Source organism: Schistocerca americana, chromosome 7 (genome assembly GCF_021461395.2).
Source record: "Schistocerca americana isolate TAMUIC-IGC-003095 chromosome 7, iqSchAmer2.1, whole genome shotgun sequence".
Taxonomy (NCBI): domain Eukaryota; kingdom Metazoa; phylum Arthropoda; class Insecta; order Orthoptera; family Acrididae; genus Schistocerca; species Schistocerca americana.
Window position 1 is genome coordinate 229,914,294 of NC_060125.1, and position 22,499 is coordinate 229,936,792.

At 36.9% G+C, this 22,499-nt stretch overlaps 1 protein-coding gene and 1 non-coding gene across 2 annotated transcripts in view; both read right to left on the reverse strand.

The window, feature by feature from the left end:
* Positions 1-22,499, reverse strand: part of LOC124622050 (histone deacetylase 11) — an 83,307-nt gene that overhangs the window by 13,970 nt on the left and 46,838 nt on the right. Inside the window, exon 6 of the mRNA XM_047147612.1 lies at positions 5,923-6,089. Coding sequence (XP_047003568.1) covers positions 5,923-6,089 — 167 coding nt within the window. The remainder of the gene's footprint in view (positions 1-5,922; positions 6,090-22,499) is intronic.
* On the reverse strand, positions 1,255-1,329 carry Trnat-ugu. Its single transcript has one exon. It is a non-coding gene; the product is annotated as a tRNA-Thr (tRNA).

The following is a 22,499-nucleotide window of genomic DNA, read 5'->3' on the forward strand; positions in this document are numbered from 1 at the left end:
AATCCAACTTCACATCACTTCTTATTGTCAACATCGTTAGAGTAGAAGGAAACAAGATGACTTAGGCAAAATTTCTAGTTGGTGTGATAAATGGTAGCTTGCTCTAAATGTAGAAAAATGTAAGTTAACGCAGATGAGTAGGAAAAATAATCCCAAAATGTTCAAATACAGCTTTAGTGCATTGCAAAGTGATATGAAAAGGAACAAACATGTAAGGATGGTAATAGGGGAGACGAATTGTTGATTCTAATTTATTGGGTGACTTTTAGGGGAGCATAACTTATCCATAAAGGAGACCATGTGTTGAACACTAGTGTGACCCATTCATGAATACTGCTTGAGTGTTTGGGATCCCCACCAGGTTGTATTTAAGAAAGACATCAAAGCAATTCAGAGTTATGCTGCTAGATTTGTTATTGGTAGGTTCAATAAACACTTGAGTATTAAGGAGATGTTTCTTGAACTCATGTGGGAAACCCAGAAGGGAAGATGATGTTCTTTTCATGAAACACAATAGAGTAAGTTTAGAGAACCGGCACTCGAAGGTGCCTGCAGAACGATTCTAGTGGTGCCAACATACATTTCGCATAAGGACCACGAAGATAATATAAAAGAAATTAGAGGCCATAAGAAGGCATATAGACAGTCGTTTTTCCCTTGCTCTATTCAGGGGTGAAACATGAAAGGAAATGATCAGAAGCAGCAAAAGGTACCCTCTGCTGTGCACAGTATAGTGGACTGTGGAAAATGTATTAGAACCAGATGTACATGCCTCATAAAGCACTGTACTATTGAAACCAACATTCAGGTTGATAAAAGCTTTGCTTTCAAACTTCAGCAATGCAAGATAAAACTTACAAGACCAAGTTAGAAAGTAGGACTGGAAATCAATTACAATAAAATTAAAATAACATGCAGTCAACATATCAAAAAGAAAATAGTACAAATTAATGTGGAAGCCACAGAACTAGGTAATGAGTATTTATGGCAGTTGAAGAAAACAACTAGATATGCAAAGAAAGAAATAATAATAATTGTAAAAACGACCTCAAAAACATTCAGTAAATTAAAAAGGGTTTTCAAAACCAAACTTTTGATGTACTTATAGGGATATCGTGTCTGTTTTTTCGGACATGTCCGAAAGAACAGACACCATTGATGACCTGCATTTGTCTAGACCAAAGTAGAATTATATTAATACCTTCAGCTGCTAATGGGCGTTGATATATATCAACAGGGACAGGTGAAAATGCGTGCCCTGACCGGGACTCGAACCCGGGATCTTCTGCTTACATGGCAGACGCTTTATCCATCTGAGCCACCGAGGGCACAGAAGATAGTGTGACTGCAGGGACTATTTCATGCACGCCTCCCACGAGACCCACATTCTCACCTTGTATGTCCACACAGTACATTCGTAGTGCCCCTGCCCATTACACTTATTACTCACAGCAGACAATTTCCATAGCTGTTTTTCCATCAGAGTTTAGTACATGTATACAAAAATGTGGCACGAATTTCACAATTTTGTGAAATATTTCACTTGCTTCTTAAATTATTAAGAGTTGTCAGTCTGCCTGGTTCAAGTAAGTTTTTAGTACAAGATAAGCTGGCCACTATTTCCTGTTACTTTAGCATAACTCTGTTAATCTTGGTTGCAAGTTTGAGTTTGACTGTTTGTATACAGGGTGGACACAGAGGAATTGTCAGTGTTCAGTAATATGAGAGGAACAATCATTTCAGGCTAAAAATTCCAGCAAGTATGGGCTCTAAAATGCGTGTCTTAAAAGGTACAAGCCTTTCCTCATCTTCAATACTGTGAAACTAACTTCTTCTACTGCAAGCTCTTAGCTTTCCAGACTGTTGAAGGTGGTAGCATGGACCAAAATAAGAAAAAAACTATCTAGTAAACAAGAGCATCTGTTCAGTTGAAGAAATGTGTTTCACAGTGTTCAAAGCTCTTAAGATATTCATTTTAGAGCCCATTTGTACTAGACCTTTTTGCTTCAAATTACTGTCCCTGTCATATCTCTGAATATTGACGATTCCTTCTAGGACAACCTGTATGTTGTACTTTTTCCAGTTTTACATATCTTAAACACATATACGTCGAATACTGTTTTAGCCAGGGGATGTATAATCTTGCACTAGAGCATCTCTAGGACATACAAAAACAAGAATTCCTCTGAAATATCTTATTTATTTTGTACATTTTCTGTTTACTCTCCATTATTTGGTTTACTTCCAAAATTATTATATTTACCTTACCAGACTGTTATGATGGCATGAGGAATAAATTGCAGTTTAGGAGTAACAATTGCTATCTGTTTTAGTATAGCTCATATTTTGCATTGTATTTTTCCACTTACACTGGGGACAGTGGTTTTCTCAGTACAGTAAAAGCAGTCTTTTATGTGGAGATTTAAATATACTTCTAATTCAGGATGAGGTAATCTGCAGCAAGTTGTCTAAATTTTACACAGGATTCTTCTGTTTACGTGGACCTCTGAAAATGTTCCTAAAAAGATTCATGATGATCTAACTTCAGTTGACCCAGATAATGTGAAATTTATGGATATTTCCAGTATATACATTAGATAACTTTTTTTATTCTGAAATTATGGTTTTGTTCTGCGATGAAACATAGAGCTGTAACTCTTGAATATTGATCTCAACCCTTCATGTCACTGCATGACGAAGCTGGTGGATCCTTCTCCCCCATAAATAACCCTTTTTTTTTCTTCAAGTTTACTCTCATTTGCAATAAGTTTCTTTATTGACATGTAGTTAGGCTTACCAAATTTGTTTGGGCCCAACTGTGGACATGTTATCATATTTATTGTGTCCAATCCAGGACATATTTCAAACTTCCTTAAAATCTAACCAGTTCACAGAAACATTAAACTTTAATTATGCAGTGGAATTTTTAAGCAGATAGCACTTTTTTCAGAAATGGTTTGTTTGTTTTAATTACATCACAAAATCACAACAAAGAAGTTCTGAATTAACTTTAACATTTAGCAGATGTTTAACAGAAGCTACTGAAAGTCTACTCCTTCCTGCAGATCAAATGTTCCTCATAACTGTTATCAGCAATATAACAAACCAACTCTTCTTTGAGTCTGTATTTTTCACAGACTGCACAAGATAGTTAGTCAAAATTTGAACAGGTTTGCCAGAGTCTTCATCAAAATTTAAAGTTTAACTTGAATTTGCTCCTCCAGACTGAAATAGTTTACAAAAATCAGAACAGGTTTTACTTCACTTCTGTTTGAGCTATCCATCATTACTGTTACATAATTAATGTTTTCCAAAGATCACAACCCATTAACAAAAATAAATGGTGAAATAATGTTAACAATAATTGCCTCACATTTGGTTCCAGCAGATGAAAGTTTTGGGTAACATAACTTTTTAACCAGTTTAGATGTGCACCCTGATATTTTGCAACTGCATTCATGTCTAGTTGCATGGCATGAAAATGTAGCCTCTTTAACAGAACAGCTTAGATCACTGTTATTCCCATCTTTTACTTTAAAAATATATCTTTATGTTTGACGAAGCAGAAGCATTAATAGCATCATTATGTTTAGCTGTTTTCACCCAGTGTTTAATATCATCTTTCCCTTTATTGCAACAGAAAATTCTCCAGTAAATAGTGTGCAATAAAAAGATTCAGTGGTACTGTGATTATGCACTTCCAAAAATTTGTTCCCAGATGTACATTAATACTAAGTGCAAACTTTGTTTTGCCCATTGCTAAATGAAGAGACAAAAAACAAAAAGTGATAAAATGATAAAAAATGTGGACACAAGTTACTTCACATGCAAAGACAACACATAAACACATTGCCTCTGTTGTGTTGCCAAATGACTGACTGGCAGAACCTGTAGCCACGCCTCCCCCTCAATGTCAGTGCTTGCTCCAAGGTCTGCTGGGAGATGACAGCCACATAACAATGTTTAAAAACACAATGTTGAACATTTGGGTCAAAGGTTTTAGAAAAATCATTACCAGTCGTAACATTCTCAAAGCCCAAACAGCACTAAAAATCCATGAATGTCCAGGCTAATCCAGGACATACGGTAAGCCTACATGTAATATTTACCTAAAAATCTCAATATCCTATTTAGATTTTTCACTTAAATTTATTAAACAGATTGTTATTTCAAGTGCTCTGATTCATTTGTGTAATTAACTTTCATTAGGCCACAGTTAATTAAAATTACAGTTAATTAAAGTAAGCACTACATGAGCTAATCCTCATATTCGAGAAGGGTGACCTACACCATTCAAAAATTAACCATTCCTACTTTCTTGTAAAGTACCTTAAGTAATACATAACTAATTATCCTCTGGAATAATTAACTTAAAAGTTCATAACCCGTACCATTTTACAGAGCAGATTTTGTAATAACTACTGTTAAATTCCGTACTTCAATGATATACTTTTGTAATCTTAATTTTTTTTGGTACAGTTTGATGTACAGAATTGATTAATTAAAGCACTAATTAAAAATTTCGTGAAATTTAGTATTATTTGTAATATGGCACTCATACAAGTAAATGACAGGATCCACAATGCAGAAAAATAGTGCCCATGTATTTTTTTTTTAATTTCTGACTAGCAATAGTTTCTACATATAAAAATCGTACGAGTTCTTGTAGTTTAACAAAAAATTTCAAAGCATATGTCCATTTATAAGCAGCCAGACATCACCCAAAATTGCCAGTCTGCAGTTTGAAAGTAAAGGAGTAACACCTGTGCTGGACATTAGCTTATTGTGGATTCATGCCTAAGTTATACACATTTTATATGCAAAAAATAAATGCACTAGGAACTGCGAGACTCCATTACTGTAATGTTCAGTTACTTTCAAGTAATCTTTGTGGGCTAAATTAATTAACTGTGTTATAATTACCAAGAGTGTTAAATGTAATATACGTGAACTGTTGTTGGTCTCAGTGATTTATGTTATAGACTGATTTAAATGAACTACCAGAGTGCAACTGCCTGTAACAGGCATTGTGATATGGGAGAACTGTTACAGTTATGTATAAATGTGGGCAGCTTATTTTGCAAATGATATCACTTCTGCTTTGGCTGTTAAAACATGATTTATTGTGACTGCAATTATGAAATGATGTCATTTTCAAGCATTGTGGGACGTTGTAACCCATTCAGTAATATAACCTGTGTCATGCTGTGTAAGAGCAGTTGCATGAGGTGTTGTGAATTTATTGGCTGTTACATATACTATATACGTTACGGAATAGGTGAAATATTGATGTAAACACTGAAGTTGAAATTTCATGAAAATCTCGTGCAACTGCTCTTACACAGCATGGCAGAGCTTTATATTACTGAGTGGGTTATTGCATCCCACAAAGCTTGAGAATGACATTGTGTTGAAATTGTAATTGCAATAAATAATGTTTTAACAGCCAAAAACGGAAATGATTTAGTTTAAAAATTTCACAAATGTTGTGGACCCAGTTCTCATCAGACTTCTGTTTATTTTGTGCCACAATTGAATACTTCACCACTGGACTGACTGTTAAGCATTGTGGGAGTGGATAGTGCTCAACTGTCCTGATGATTTTTTGTAATGTATAAGCTGGTCCCGTTTACTTCGCATAGAATAAAATGTGTGTTTTAATGTCATCTAAAATAAGTGTTGTGTGCATAATTGAACAATCATCATCACACACTCAATTACATATTCAGCTTTGCAGTGATTGGGACAGGTGCTATTGAGGAGAGACTATAGAATTCATGTCAGTCCTGTCACAAAGTGAATTCCGTACGGTGACTTTATTTACTGCTGTACAACTTATTTTTCTCAACAAATTGCTTATAAAAAAATCATATCTATGTCTCTCTCCAGCAATGTAACAGAAGCACAACAGTCTATACTTACTGCTCTACAAGATCAAGGTACTCAGCATCCTCAGTGAAATGTTCCAGCTGAACTGCTCTTCTAATGGCTTTCTTAGCTTCACCATCATTTGGATAAATGCCTTTGTTGTATATATCAAGAATATAAACACTGGAATCACCAAAGAAATCTCTCTCATGGCCATTTCCCTGCCAAAAGGACATTTTTGTCAGTAAACAAGAATATGTGTTTGGCAAAAGTGTAATTTGTGGGTATAAAGCAGTTTCCATGTTTCAGAATATTAATTGTTGTTAATTATTTAAATAAGATAGCTCATGAACCAACATTCATGTAAGATTAACTTTGGATGAGAATACCAACTACAAACCAATTTAAAGGACTGCAAATTATTTTTGCAGATTATGCAAAAATGTATCATGTACTCAAAAAGAAGAATGGGGGGAAGGGAAAGGATCTGATTTATGTACACCACATAATAGTTTGTTTCATTCACCCATAATGTCATAATTTAGTGTGCATGTTTTCTGTTTGTTGATTCTAATGCAGTTATTGTTCTCTTTGCTAGCTTGTTTGCTTTCCATTCCAACATTCCAATGATGAAATCATTCTATCTTGAGGCTATCAAGCAATCACAGCATCATTTGTTCCAAATAACCTCCGCTACAAGGTAAGACAGTATAAACTATTTTACTCCTCCCCCCACACACACACAGTGTGAAGAGTTTTTGAGATGAAAATAGTTGTTCTCCCTCTTACTTCACTGATACGCTTTTCAACAGGAGTCACTTACTCCATTGTTCACTTTCTCTGCATGTCTTCTCATGTCTATACGTACCACTACTTACATGGCGGTTAGTTTTCGAAATCTAGGAGAGGAGTGACCTTGTCCTGATTCTACACAGAAAATATAATTTGTGAATCACTAGATAAGTCACTGCAAATTTTTGGTTGGTGTGGAGAATCCTATAGGCTCATAAACCGGTGTATATCGCAATGCGCCATGTGGATTTATGGGGTTATGTGATGTACATCTTTAAATCAGGTCTTCTCCTCATGTCAATATTTTCTGAAGAGGTAATTTTAGCTTGAATTTCTAACTTTCTGGACTTTATACTGTTATGTTCCAGCAATAAACTGCCCTTACTAGTACAAAGGAATTTATGATCTCAGATTAAATTTCACATTAATATACTACCCGATTTATATTAGCTACTAGGCAGAGTAAACTGTTTGTGATTAATCCAACTTTGAAATTTTGTGATATGAACTGTGCAGTCATGTTGCACCACATATTCTTGAAAATTCACTTCTCCCCTATTTCTGAAAAGCTAGATGTTTATTCATTATGATTATTTAAAATAATTACTCTACTTGAGAACAAACCAAAATATTGTTAACAATATTTTATTCAGAGTGATTTGTTTATAATTAACTAAAATGTAATTTAAATTGTTGTACAGTAAATTTTATTGAAATTAAACAAGAAATTAAGTAAACTTTTCCAAATTGAATATCAGAACATGTAGGGCAATATGTGGTCCACTTTGTGGTGTAACTAACTAAATTCATCTAATCTTGTAAATCTTACAGTTAACAATGTATTCAATTGTTTGGTTTTATATAAAAGAAAGCGGTGCATGAGCCACAAAGTCAGTCTGCATTATTGTCTTTCGGAGGCTGTCAGATGGCCAGATGTATATTCCACCAGTGTACATAATAATCGGTCACAATATAAGACAAGAAAATCAATATACTCTGTGTTTTATTTAAAAATTAGTACAACAGTGATGCCAAACTCTGGAACTTTCTGAAGCAACAACCCTCAAGGATATCAAAGTTGAGTATCTCATCAGCTGGAGCAGCTAAGTTGTTATTTGAACTTTCATGAACTGTGATTGAAATTTTCTAGTTTTCACTCGTCTTCGTATCTGGAAATGGTGTAGGCCCAAACTATCAAGTTTGGGTTTCCAGAAAAGTATAATCACAATGACCACTCGAATTCCCAGACACTATACTTTCTGAAACATGTTGCAGACAGACAAGACTGCTGTCATAACTGTTCAAATTGGAAATTACAGGAAACTGAGACTTTCCTGGTGATCCCAGAAGCATATCAACATTAATTTCCCAATGGATGGAATTTGTTCATGACAGACAGACAGTTATGTTCACAACAATATAAGGAAAAGGCAGGCAATAGTGCTTAATGATTTTTCATTCTGCAACTCAATGTGTCAGCTTTACTGTGAGTAGCAATCTATCTTTCCCTTATATTGTTGATATTACAACCTAGAGTTTTCACTGTTGCACAGTTATGTTTATTTTTCTTGGATTCTGGAGTAGAATGCAAAGCTACTTTGTCTGGTGACGAGGTGATGATAGACCTTTCGTCCCCCTGCATATAATGCTCGAGATGTTTGTGTGGAATTATTTTGGATACTCAGTGACATGAAACCTTGCAATACCACAAGGAACAGTGAACAACATAAAAACTACTTTCATATGAACTGCAGTACTCCTGGAAAATGACATCCCAGCACAGGCGTCAAGACACTTTCTGCATAGCACCCAGCACACAATCTTGCCCACAGAGAATGAGGTACCCTGATTGTTCAGTCATACAGAATTTTTCACTTCTAATGAACATGATGCCACTAATGAACATGTCTTAATGTGACACTATGCCCTATCCATCAGATGTACTTCCCTATGTATTCTAATGGGCACAGAAAGAGATTGGATGTGTTGAGCATACTACACATTTTTGTGAACCGACAATGATGCTGTGGACAAGGCAGCTCCCCGATGCTGTTGGACACATTGAACCATAGCTTGTTATTGTTGTCTACATAGCCAAACCTAAACTTAGGATGTAAATGAGCAATCTATCAGTCTACATCTATATTGTGCAAACCACTGTGCAGTGCACAGCAGAGGATACGTCCCATTGTACCATTTATCAGGATTTTTTCCTGCTCCATTCACAAATGAAACAAAGGAAGGATGATTGTTTAAATGCTTTGTGCATGCTGCTGCTAATATAAACCTGCCCTCACAATCCCTATGGGAATGATACATAGGGGTTGTAGTATATTCCTAGAGTCATCATTTAAAGCTGATTATTAAAACATTATAAGCAGGCTTTCTCAGGATAGTTTATGTCAATCTACAAGAGTCAGCCAGTTTAGTTTCTTCAGCATCTCTGTGACACTCTCCCATAGGGCAAACAAGCCTCTGACCATTTGTGCTGGCCTTCTCTGTATTTGTTCAATATCCTCTGTTAGTCCTATTTGGTACAGGTCTCACACATCTGATCAGTATTTCAGAATGGGTTACACAAGTGATTTGTTAGCTATCTCCTTTGTAGACTGATTGCATTTCCCCAGTTTTCTACCAATAAAATGAAGTCTGCCATCCGCTTTACCTGTGGCTGAGCCTATGTGATCATTACATTTCATACCCCTACAAAGTGCAAAACTCAGGCATTTGTAATGAGTATACTGACTCCAACTGTGCCTCACTAACATTACAGTCATAGGGTACTGTGATTTTTCATTTTGTGAAGTGTAAAATATTACATTTCTGAAAATAAAGAAAGAGAGTCATTCTAGTAATCAGACACACTTATTAGGAAAGAAGTAGAAGGTTTACAAATGTCTGGTAACTACTGCCCCACATTTTGCTGCCACATTAGTTGATATGGCTTGTACATTGCTCAGGGGACACAGATACTGAAGCTTTCTAAATATCCTCCCAGCTCAGGAAACATGATGTGAAGTTGTTGGACACCTGTTATAACTATGCAAGCTTGTATCATATTATCAATATCACATGCTCATACTTCTCCCTGGTACTATTAAATAGCTTTTGTTTTATAAGTGTAATATGATGCATGTCTAATAACTAAACAAACTTAAATTTTCTCAATCAAAGTTCTGGCAAAAAGGTGGTATGAATTTTCACAAGGGAGGGGACATCTACATTCAAATGTTTGAATTTATGATCCAGCCAATATCGGTTGTGTCATCCATTACTTGGTGAAAGTTACTCGAACAGCTGTACCACATTTTTGAGGGAGTTCCAGGTTGTTTGAGGTGACAATGAATTGAAAAAGTTTTGTCAGAAAGCGGTGAAGCTCAAAATGACACATTTTGTAAGATTTGAGAGACAGATGGAGGGGACTCCTTAGGAAAACACAAATACAGAAGTGGTACAGCTAGTTTCAAGAGAACCAGGTATCAGTGGAGAATGACAAGCACTGTGGATGTGGAAAATCTGTACTCAGTACAGCTCTTGTTGCAAGTATGTGAAATCTGGTAATGAGAGATCATTTGACCAGTTACAATCGATGATGATTCCGTGCATCCAATTTGTGGATGTGGAAAAGCTGTACTCAGTGCAGCTCTTGTTGCAAGTATGTGAAATCTGGTAATGAGAGATCATTTGACAGTTATAATCTATGATGATTCCGTGTATGCAGTTTTAGGTAAGGATTTCAACAAGTTCAGTCTATCTGCATAATTTCTTCTCAAGTCACTGCCGGCATAACAGAAATAACACCATCCTGATGTTTCACTGGACACTGCCCACCCTGATTTTGTGTTCATGAACACTGTGATAACTGGAGACAAGTCTTGGATACAGAGCATAATCCCGAAGCTAAAGCACATTCATTACACTGGAAGCCTTTCTCAATATTAAGAACAAAAGATTTGCAACTGATGCAAATAAAAATCTAGGGAGAGCCAAGTGTTGACTCTGATAGCTACACTATGTGGTCAAAAGTATCCGGAGACTGGCTGAAAATTACTTACAAGTTGGTGGCACCCTCCATCAGTAATGCTGGAATTCAATATGGTGTTGGGCCACCCTTAGCCTTGATGACAGCTTCCACTCTCACAGGCATATGTTCAATGAGGTGCTGGGGTGTTGGAAGGTTTCTTGGGAAATGGCAGCCCACTCTTCACGGAGTGCTGCACTGAGGAGAGGTATCGATGTTGGTCGGTGAGGCCTGGCACAAGTCGTCATTTCAAAACATCCTAAAGATGTTCAATAGGATTCAGGTCAGGACTCTGTGCAAGCCAGTCTATTACAGGGATGTTATTGTCATGTAAGCACTCCACCATAGGCTGTGCATTATGAGCAGGTGCTCGATCGTGTTGAAAGATGCAACCGCTATCCCCAAATCGCTCTTCAACAGTGGGAAGCAAGAACATGCTTAGAACATCAGTGTAGGCCTATGCTGTGATAGTGCCACGCAAAACAACAAGGGGTGCAAGCCCCCTCCATGAAAACCACTGCCTCTGAATATTACTGTTGGCACTACACACACTGGCAGATGATGTTCACTGGCCATTCGCCATACCCACACCCTGCCATCGGATCGCCACATTGTGTACCGTGATTCGTGACTCCACACAATGTTTTTCCACTTTTCAATCGTTCAATGTTTATGCTCCTTAGACCAAGCGAGGCGTCGTTTGGCATTTACTGGTGTGATGTGTGGCTTATGAGCAGGAGCTTGACCATGAAATCCAAGTTTTCTCACTTCCTGCCTAACTGTCATAGGCAGTGGCTCTTGATGCAGTTTGGAATTCCTGTGCGATGGTCTGGATAGGTGTCTTCCTATTACACATTACGACCCTCTTCAATTGTCTGTGGTCTCTTTCAGTCAACAGACAAGGTTGGCCTGCACATTTTTGTGCTGTATGTGTCCCTTCATGTTTCCACTTCACTATCACATTGGAAACAGTGGACCTAGGTATGTTAGGAGTGTGGAAGTCTCACTTACACACTATGATAGAAGTGGCACCCAATCACCTGACCATGTTCGAAATCCGTGAGTTCTGCGGATTGCCCTATTCTGATCCCTCATGATGTCTAATGACTACTTAGGTCACTGATATGGAGTACCTGGCATTAGGTGGCAGCACAATGCACCTAATATGAAAAATGCATGTTTTTTGGGGGTGTCCAAATAGTTTTGATCACATAGTGTATATGACTGACCATTATGAGCCAGGGCGAAGAGTGACAAATGGATACCATCAAGAAATTCTGTGTTCTCTCTGTGATGCACCTCAGAACAATTCTCCAGCTCATTCATGACTCTTGATCCAGACTTTCTCCTTGGGAAAACCAAATTCATGATCCCAAACTCAATCCTCTTTACACTGAGTTCCTTGGCTTCTACTTCTTTACAAAATTAAAAGGTACGAATGCAAGAAACCTGTTTTGGGAGCAGCAAAGAAAGAATGTGTAATGAAAAAGCAAAGCTGCAGGCAATTCAAATGGAGTTCTCAATAATGGAAGAATCAGTGCTTTAAATGTGTGATGGTGCAAGAGACCTAGTTTGAAGAGTATTAAGGTGGCATGCAATATACTTTTCCAGTATGATGCTTTTTAGACATACATCATATGTTATTAATGACAGAAATAAATTCCTTGTATGAGTCCATGATCATTATGAACTTTATAAAGGATGCTGTTTACAGCGCTTAATGATTTTTTATTTATTACATTATTTCATGTGACATGCTTTAGCTACCGACATAACCAGATGCAAAAAAAATACTTCCAAAACAAAGCCAATTAAGACATCTTTGAATTAAGCATTCTGCACAGTACTATTTACTATTCTTCAAGATCTCATATGCCTAGGTGAGAGCAACTAAGTTCGGTAAGATTATTTGGACACTATTTCAGCTCAAGGTACTGAATGAGGCCAACTTAAAACCTTCAATTTTGATTATGTGAAAGATTTATAAGTACTTTTTCTATGCCTGTATGAATGACCAAAGACTATGTGGTCTTCGAGAGGCCATGTTCAATGGAGTTCCTTCCACTGGTGGCAAACTGTAAATAATGATGATACTGTGTGGACTTACTAAGTCTTGTGCACAAAAACAAAATTTCTATTTTAATACCAGAACACTACAAGGAATTTGAACAGCTTCAAATTAAATGTGAGAATCCCTGCAAAACAGTTATTTAAAGGTATCCATTTAAGAAAGAGAAAAGTTTTCATTCTCTCAGTAATCGTGCTGCATGGTGGAATCGGTCAAGGTATACACCCAATAAACAAAACAACTTTCAGAAATGAATTATACTGCATTAATTTATTTATAGTCAAATAATTGTAAATGGAACCATATTTGAAAATTTTTGCTGCTTCTTGAGTTATACTAGGGGCCTGCTGTTCATCTACTGTGGTTTGTGCAATATTTGCAGAACTACAGTAGTGATTATCAAGTAATAATTTACCAAGATAATGTAAGAACAGAATGTTTGCAATGGACATTGTTAATTGTCATGATGTCAACAGGAATACCACTGACAAAAGTGTTCACATTACCGTGCAGTAGTTTTAAGTTGTTGAATATAAATAATTTATAGCAATGCCTCATAAATCATGTTTATCTTTTAAATATGCAGGTTCCCAATTTCTTGTTTCATGCCTGGTAGTATTTTGTTAAAGACCATTGTACCAGAATACAAAACCCACTCTTAATCGGCAACAAGGTGAGACCAAGTTACATATGGCAATTATTTTGGTTCTTTTTCTTTTGTTATGTGAAAAGCAATTAATTTAGGCATTGTGTGTTTATTAGACACCAGATCAATAAAGGGATAAATGCAGTGGACAGAATGCATAAGAACTGTCCAATACCTAAAAAAGCCTCTAAAATTTAACATTACTCATTTTGCCAAGTTAGACTTTACCTTAGCTACAATGATGTAAAAATGACATGCAGTAAAGTGAGCACAATGAGAGAATGCAACAAATGCCAAACTAAATTTCTTCATTATGTTATCTGTGATTCCACTGTAGGCTGTGATCAAACTGCACACAAAAATACTTTGTATATTTGAAATTGCAAAACATGAGTTTTTGTGAGAGAATACTCAAAAACTGTTTGCTGTGGACCAGTTGTTTGCATGTTGTGTTACCAACTGGGAGTATCTGATGTGATGGAGTTTGGATCATTTTTTAGTACTGCTTGATCAAAAGCAAACACAACAGTTTTTAACAGTCCTTGAATACGTCATGTTTGTTCAGTACTGATTGCGTGAATACTTTTTAATGGCCAGGTTTAGGCTGATAATAAATTATCTACATATATATACATATATTTTACACTATCAATCATCACTAAAGTAAGAAGTATAAAATGAAAATTACAATACTAACAATTAAACAGAGGACCTAACTTATTCATGTCCATGCTAGCTACAACAGTTGCATATCAAACTACATCAGTCAGATGGCTTTGCAATACTCACAGCAATAGTAGGGACCACCACAGTGTCCTAGTTAGATGGGTTAGCTGTCATGCACACTTCTATAATAGTTTACAAATTCTATATATAATTTTATGCCTTTCTGACCTGACACATGTATTTGTCATAAGGTATAAGATCAAATTTCCTTTCCTTACAATATGTAATTTTTTAAAAAGTCTCCACCAGCACTAAGCATTTACAGATTTTTTGTTTAATCTCTTAGCAGTCCAAGTAATTCTTCACATGTACATTATGCTTCATACTTGACAGCATTTTTATATAATTGTAAGCTGTGCACAATGAGTGACAGGTGTGTCTATAAGAACCAACAGAATTTAATAGCCCCCAAATGAAATTAAAAACTGTGATTTCTTTTCTGAATGTATGAAATGTGACAACAGAGATATCTGTGGGGTTTATTGGGGGGAGGGGGGGGATTTAACTTCTAGTTAAATTTCCTAAATTAAAAAGCAGAAACTTGAGAATTTGAGTTCAAATATGTTCTTTTATACTTGGAATTTTCAAGAGACAATCTACATTTGGCTAATCAGTTGTTGCTGCCTTGGGTCCAAAGACTGGTTTGACGCAGCTCTCCATGCTACCCTATCCTGTGCAAGCCCCCTTCATCTCCGAATATCTACTGCAACTTACATCCTTTTAAACCTATTTACTGTATTTATTACTTGGCCTCCCTCTACAATTTTAACTCCCACTTCCCTCAAATACTAAACTTCTGATCACTTGATGTCTCAAAATGTGTCCTACCAATCAATCCCTTCTTTTAGTCATGTTATGCCACAAATTTCTATTCTCCCTAATTACATTCCTGACCTTCTAATTGGTTACATGATCTACCAACCTAATCTTCAGCATCCTTCTGTAGCACCACATTTCAAAAGCTTCTACTATCTTCTGATTGCCCATGCATCGCTTCCATACAAGGCTACACTCCAGACAAATATCTTAAGAAAAGGCTTACTACCACTAAATCTGTATTCAATTTTAAGAAATTCCTCTTCTTCATAAATGCATTTCTTGCCACTGCCAGTCTACATTTTATATTCTGTCTATTTGTTTTTCTCTTCTTTATATTTATCATAAATCCTTCTTTCAAGACTCTGTCTATTCTGTTCAACTACTCTTCCAAGTCCTTTGCTATCTCTGACAGAATTACAATGTCATCAGCAAACTTAAAAGTTTTTATTTTTTTTCTCTCTGAACTTGAATTCCTTCTCTAAATTTTTCTTTGAATTCATTTACTGCTTGCTCAATATACAGATTGCATAATATGGGGGATGGGGTACAACACTGTCTCACTCCCTTTCTCAACCACTGCTTCCCTTTCATGCACATCAACTCTTAAAACTGCAACCTGGTTTCTATACAAGTTGTATATGACCTTCCTCTCCCTGTACTTTACCCTTGCTACCTTCAGAATTTCAAAGAGTGTATTCCAGTCGACACTGTCAAAAGCATTCTCCAAATCTACAAAAACTATAAACATAGGTTTGTCTTTCCTTAACCTATCTTCTAAGATAAGTCTAAGGATTAGTATTGCCTCAGATATTCCTACATTTCTTTGGAACTCAAACTGATCCTCCCCAACGTCAGTTTCTCCCATTCCTCTGTAAATAAATATTGTTAAAATTTTGCAAACATGAATAAGTAAACTGATAATTCAGTAATATTCACACTTGTCAGCACTTGCTTTCTTTGGAATTGGAATAATTATGTTCTTCTTGAAGTCTGAGGGTATTTCACCAGCCTTGTATATCTTGAATACCAGGTTGAACAGTGATTTTTAGAGAATTGTTAAGGTCTCACTATTCAAAAAATCATTGGTAACATTTGGGAAGTAGTTTCCATTTTGCTAGAAATCTTCACTCTCTCTTTCAAATGCCATTCTCTGCCAAATTTTTCAACTTACTTTCTTTCCATTTGGTTTCCTTCACACCTAAAGAAAGTAACATTGGGTTCTCAAAACTCAAGATAAACTGCTTTTACCTCCTTTCTCTCCAATAATTGAATTCTCCAACTTCAATGGTGGTGATGAGCTGATTTTCATCTATATTAGTCTTATTCTTTTTAATTATCACACTGAACAATTATCTGTAATATGTACAACTTTTCTGGCAATATCTTTATTGTTCTTAATATAATGCATTCAGTGGGTAGTGGAGGATACCAAATTCTGTCACTTATGCAATAAAATGAAACAGCTACAGCCGTTGTTTTGATGTTATTTTATTGCACTACAACCAGTGGCTCAATACACCATCCTCAGGCCTGATGCGTAAACAGTAATGATAGCATCAACAAGTTATCAACCATGCAAATACAAAGACAGATTGAAAACAGAATAAAAATTGAGGAAAATTCTATATAAGGGGATTTACAGTAATCATTTGATAAAAACCAACAGATTGTCACATACCCAAAATATTATTTATATACGAACTATTTTTTAATAAAATCATCAATTAAATATTTCATGATTAAAATTTGGCCAGTGAGATGATACACTAAACTACAAAATCCTGAAGTAACCTACCCCACCTAGCTACAAAAACAACTGTAGAAAATGGGAGATGTATGAAAGAAACTGCAACAATTTCAGAAATATGCAAACCAAAGAAGTATGCGTCTATATGCAAGTAGTCCTTGCAAAAGGACAGCATCAACAATATCAAGTGTCAATATAGGTAAAGCTATCAAAATGATAATATGTTGTTGTTGTTGTGGTCTTCAGTCATGAGACTGGTTTGATGCAGCTCTCCATGCTACTCTATCCTGTGCAAGCTTCTTCATCTCCCAGTACCTACTGCAACCTACACCATTCTGAATCTGCTTAGTGTATTCATCTCTTCATCTCCCTCTACGATTTTTACCCTCCACGGTGCCCTCCAATACTAAATTGGTGATCCCTTGACACTCTGAACATGTCCTACCAACCGATCCTTTCTTCTAGTCAGGTTTTGCCACAAACTTCTCTTCTCCCCAATCCTATTCAATACCTCCTCATTAGTTATGTGGTCTACCCATCTAATCTCCAGCATTCTTCTGTAGCACCACATTTCGAAAGCTTCTATTCTCTTCTTGTCCAAACTATTTATCGTCCACGTTTCACTTCCATACATGGCTACACTCCATACAAATACTTTCAGAAACGACTTCCTGACACTTAAATCTATACTCGATGTTAACAAATTCCTCTTCTTCTGAAACGCATTCCTTGCCATTGCCAGTCTACATTTTATATCCTCTCTACTTCGACCATCATCAGTTATTTTGCTCCCCAAATAGCAAAACTCATTTACTACTTTCAGCGTCTCATTTCCTAATCTAATTCCCTCAACATCACACGACTTAATTCGACAACATTCCATTATCCTCGTTTTGCTTTTGTTGATGTGCATCTTATATCCTCCTTTCAAGACACTGTCCATTCTGTTCAACTGCTCTTCCAAATCCTTTGCTGTCTCTGACAGAATTACAATGTCATCGGCGAACCTCAAAGTTTTTATTTCTTCTCCATGGATTTTAATACCTACTCCGAATTTTTCTTTTGTTTCCTTTACTGCTTGCTCAATATACAGATTGAATAACATCGGGGAGAGGCTGCAACCCTGTCTCACTCGCTTCCCAACCACTTCTTCCCTTTCATGCCTCTCAACTCTTATAACTGCCATCTGGTTTCTATACAAATTGTAAATAGCCCTTCGCTCCCTGTATTTTACCCCTGCCACCTTTAGAATTTGAAAGAGAGTATTCCAGTCAACTTTGTCAAAAGCTTTCTCTAAGTCTACAAATGCTAGAAACGTAGGTTTGCCTTTCCTTAATCTTTCTTCTAAGATAAGGCGTAAGGTCAGTATTGCCTCACATTTTCCAACATTTTTACGGAATCCAAACTGATCTTCCCCGAGGTCAACTTTACCAGTTTTTCCATTCGTCTATAAAGAATTCGCATTAGTATTTGGCAGCTGTGACTTATTAAACTGATAGTTCGGTAATTTTCACATCTGTCAACACCTGCTTTCTTTGGGATTGGAATTATTATATTCTTCTTGAAGTCTGAGGGTATTTCACCTGTCTCATACATCTTGCTCACCAGATGGTAGAGTTTTGTCAGGACTGGCTTTCCCAAGGCCGTCAGTAGTTCTAATGGAATGTTGTCTACTCCCGGGGCCTTGTTTCGACTTGGGTCTTTCAGTACTCTGCAAACTCTTCACGCAGTATCATATCTCCCATTTCATCTTCATCTGCATCCTCTTCCATTTCCATAATATTGTCCTCAAGTACATCGCCCTTGTATAGACCCTCTATATACTCCTTCCACCTTTCTGCTTTCCCTTCTTTGCTTAGAACTGGGTTTTCATCTGAGCTCTTGATATTCATACAAGTGGTTCTCTTTTCTCCAAATCAAAATGATAATATAAATTGTTCAAAATGTGTCAAAAGACCGAAGTTAGAAAACCACCTATGTCATTACACGTGCAGAATATACGAAAGCCTCTACAAGATACTATTGAGGGCGAACAACATTTATAAAATTTTCTCGGACTTCCAGCCGCATCCAGTGGTTTAAAAATCCACGATCTTTTGGCCAATTTCTACTCAGCCATTGTCAAGTGGTGACTGTCGAATGATTGTTGTTACCATCCTTATATAGCCGCATTGTCTTCAGTGACGGTGCTCACTGCAGCACCATATATGGTAATGTTTTCATTGCGTACTTGCTGCGCCCACTTTAACTTTGCATTGGCCGGGTTCCAAGCTGTGCCTAGCTGCAGACCACCATCTTTATTGAGGGTGTTGTCAGAAAATTTTAACCAGATGGGTGGCGTCTTGATGGGAAGCCCATTAGCTCCAGTTATAGCTAACCTCTTCATGGAGTACTTTGGGAACATTGCTGTGGAGATAGCTCCAGCAAAGCCTAGTTGCTTTTATCGTTACATCAATGACACATTTGTTGTCTGGGCTCATCCATGATGTCAGATTCACAATGTTGCCTTGCCTTTTCTAGATGTCCTTGTCTGCCAGAAAGAAAAAGGGTGTCTCAGCCACAATGTTTATCAGAAACCCACACACACAGACCAATATCTGCATGCTACTATATATCACCACACTTTGTAGAGAAGTTCTGTTCTGAGGACATTGGTACATCGAGCGGAAGCCTTTTCATATGCTGAAAGCCTTCCGAATGAACTGAAAGTCTTCAAAGAAAACGGCTACAACAACTGCCAGATTTTGCAAGCCATTTTGCCAAAAAAGGCCTCCTAGGAGAGCACGAAGCAGCTTGCATTCTTGCCGTTCTGTGGCTCAATAACAAGAAAAATTTGTCGACTTCTAAAGAAGCATAAAATCCATATGGTTTTTAGGGCACCAGCTAAAATTCAGCAGCCAATGAGGCCTGTGAAAGACGATGTTGGACTCGGAACACCAGGAGTGTATAAAATACTGTGTGGGTGTGGACAGTTCTGTATCAGACTGTACGTACTATTGAATGGCGTCTTGTGGAACATGAGAGATGTTTTCGCCTACAGTATCCTGAGAAATCAGCAGTGGTCAAAAATGTTTTAGAAAATGGACATCGTATTGCATTTGCCGATACGTCTGTTATTATGTCGATTACTAGCTTTTTTGACAGTGTTATAAGAGAAGCGATCGAGATAAAAATTTCTGACAACACCCTCAATAAAGACGGCAGCCTGCAGCTATGCACAGCTTGGAACCTGGCCATCACAAAGTTGAAGCAGGCACAGCAAGCGCGCATTGAAAACATTATCATATATGGTGCTGGAGCGAGCACTAGTGACGTCACTGAAGGCATCTCAGCTATATAAGGATGGCAGGAACAATCATTTGACAGTCATCACTTGACAATGGCCAAGGAGAATTCACCGAAAGCTCAGGGATTTTAAACCACTGGACACAACTGGAAGCCTGAGAAAATTTTATCAGTATCTATCGCTGCAAAACTATGCATTCGTATACTAAAGATACTAAATATTATGTGGATGTATATTATTAATTTCTGCTATTTACACGAGTTAGATAGTAGTCCTTGTTTGTTTTATGACAGTACATGATATTTGGAAGCAGTCTTAAGTAAATGAGCTTTCATATATTCTGTATATGCTAAGATATAGGTGCTTTTCTACGTTTGGTCTTTTGACACTCATTTTATGCATACAACAAATATGCTCACATACAGTTTTCACTGCAGCAATTTATAACTTCAAGGTGACCTATTGATATATTTATATTGTCATTTTGATACCTTTAGGTGTACTGACACTTTGATATTGTTGATGCAGTTCTTTTGCAGTGACTACTTGCACACAGCAGCATATTTCTTTGGTTTACTTCTGTCTGCTGCTGCTGCTGCTGCTGCTGATGTTGTTGTTATGGTTGTTGTTGTTGTTTCTTTCATAAAGCAATCATTTTAGTGGCTTGGTAGGCTACTTCAGGATTTTGCAGTTTAATGTATCATCTAACTGACCAAATTTTTAATAATGGAATATTTAACTAATGATTTTATTAATGAATAGCACATCTATAAATTCTATTTCATGTATGTGACAGAGTATGTAACAGGTGGTTTTTATCAAATGATTACTGTAAATTCCCTTATATAGTATTGTCCTTGATTTTTATTCTACATTTAATCTGTCTTTGTAATTGCATGGTAGGTAAGTTGTTGATGTTATCCTTACTTCTTATGGATATGGCCTGAAGATATTGTACTGAGTCACCGACAATGGTTGCAATATAACATAATAACATCAAAACAACAGCTATAGGTACATAAGTAAATGGCTGGAGTCAGACATTGCAAAACTCAATGGTACATATTCCTCTATGGACTTTTCTTTCTCAAAATCAGTTTTAACTATAATAGTAGGGCATTTAAACAATCAGAAAAATTGTTTCTCCGATACATAGTCTTTACCATTATATATAGGGTAGTTATAATCAAACTTCCACTGCTTGAGTGAGTGTAGACAGAAAACTATTTACCATATGGGTACTCAACTTTGTATGTACAATTTTCAGACTGTGTGCTACAGGGTTTGTATTGTTAATACTGTTAGTGTCATGACTTACCATTAGGTACTGATACTGGTATGGCGACATAAGGTTGAAATGCAAGCATCAGTGTGCATTACAGTTGCAGTCACTGTGGGTCCGGACAAGGTGGACGGAGAGGTCCTCATTCTACATTGGGGTTGAAGTATATGATTCGGAAGCTCAAATTTACTGGCGATTTCGGAATTGCTGCTAGGAGAGGCTGACAGTCAGTTCCGACACAAATTGTTTAAGACATTACTGTTGCCATAGCGGAGAATGATGGACACAATTTGTGATCTTCCAGCAGTGCAAGTGCTGTGTCACACAGCTGAACATTCCGTGGTCTACCTGAGATGTTTCGAGCAGCAGTATAGCAATCTCTAGTGTGGTTCCAGGCTGTTGTGGATGTAGTTGGTCATCATAATGAACGTCATTTGTAACACTGAGTGTCAACATGGTACACAATTTAACAAACATTACCCTCTCATGTGGAAATTAAAATGTGTTAAAACATGTGTCTTTCAATGGTTTATTCATTATTTCTCTTTCTCATGTGTCGTCAAATGTTTTCCCAAGTTTCACTGTCCAATGATCACTTTTTTGTGGAGGCCCTCTGAAATTGTGAAAGTTTAATTATAATCAACCTGTACATTTTTAAAGAGCAATTGTACACACAATAATGACAATAATGTGCTGTTTGGTTTTCTTCCTCAAAGGAGGTTTCACAAAACACAGGAAAGTTGTATTTATGGCCTATCAGCTCGTTATTAGGATACTACTATGGAACCTGAATTTTCAGTAACAATAAACAAGGCTCAAGATCAGGCAGAGGGGGAGGAGTAGAGAGAGGGGGGTAGAGGGAGCAAAAGGACATAGAGAGCGGGACGGAGGAGATGGAGAGAGAGGAAGGAGGGGGTAGTGGAGAGAGAGAGAGAGAGAGAGAGAGAGAGAGAGAGAGAGAGAGAGAGAGAGAGGCAGGCTCAGGAAATGAACAAAGAGAGGGGGAGGAGGAATGGACAGAGAGACAGATGGGAGAGAAAGAGGTTAGGGCAGATACATAATTCCCATACATATTTAATAATTGTGAAGCATTGCCAGGTTCGCTAGGTTATTTACAAAAATATACAAACTTGGGGAAGTAGAGTCTAAATTATCTGGCTTCTTGTCTTTAGAGAGTCCAGAACTGCATAAATCACTTACTACTGTCCGCACACTTGTGTTCAGGAAGAACTTGTTATAACTAC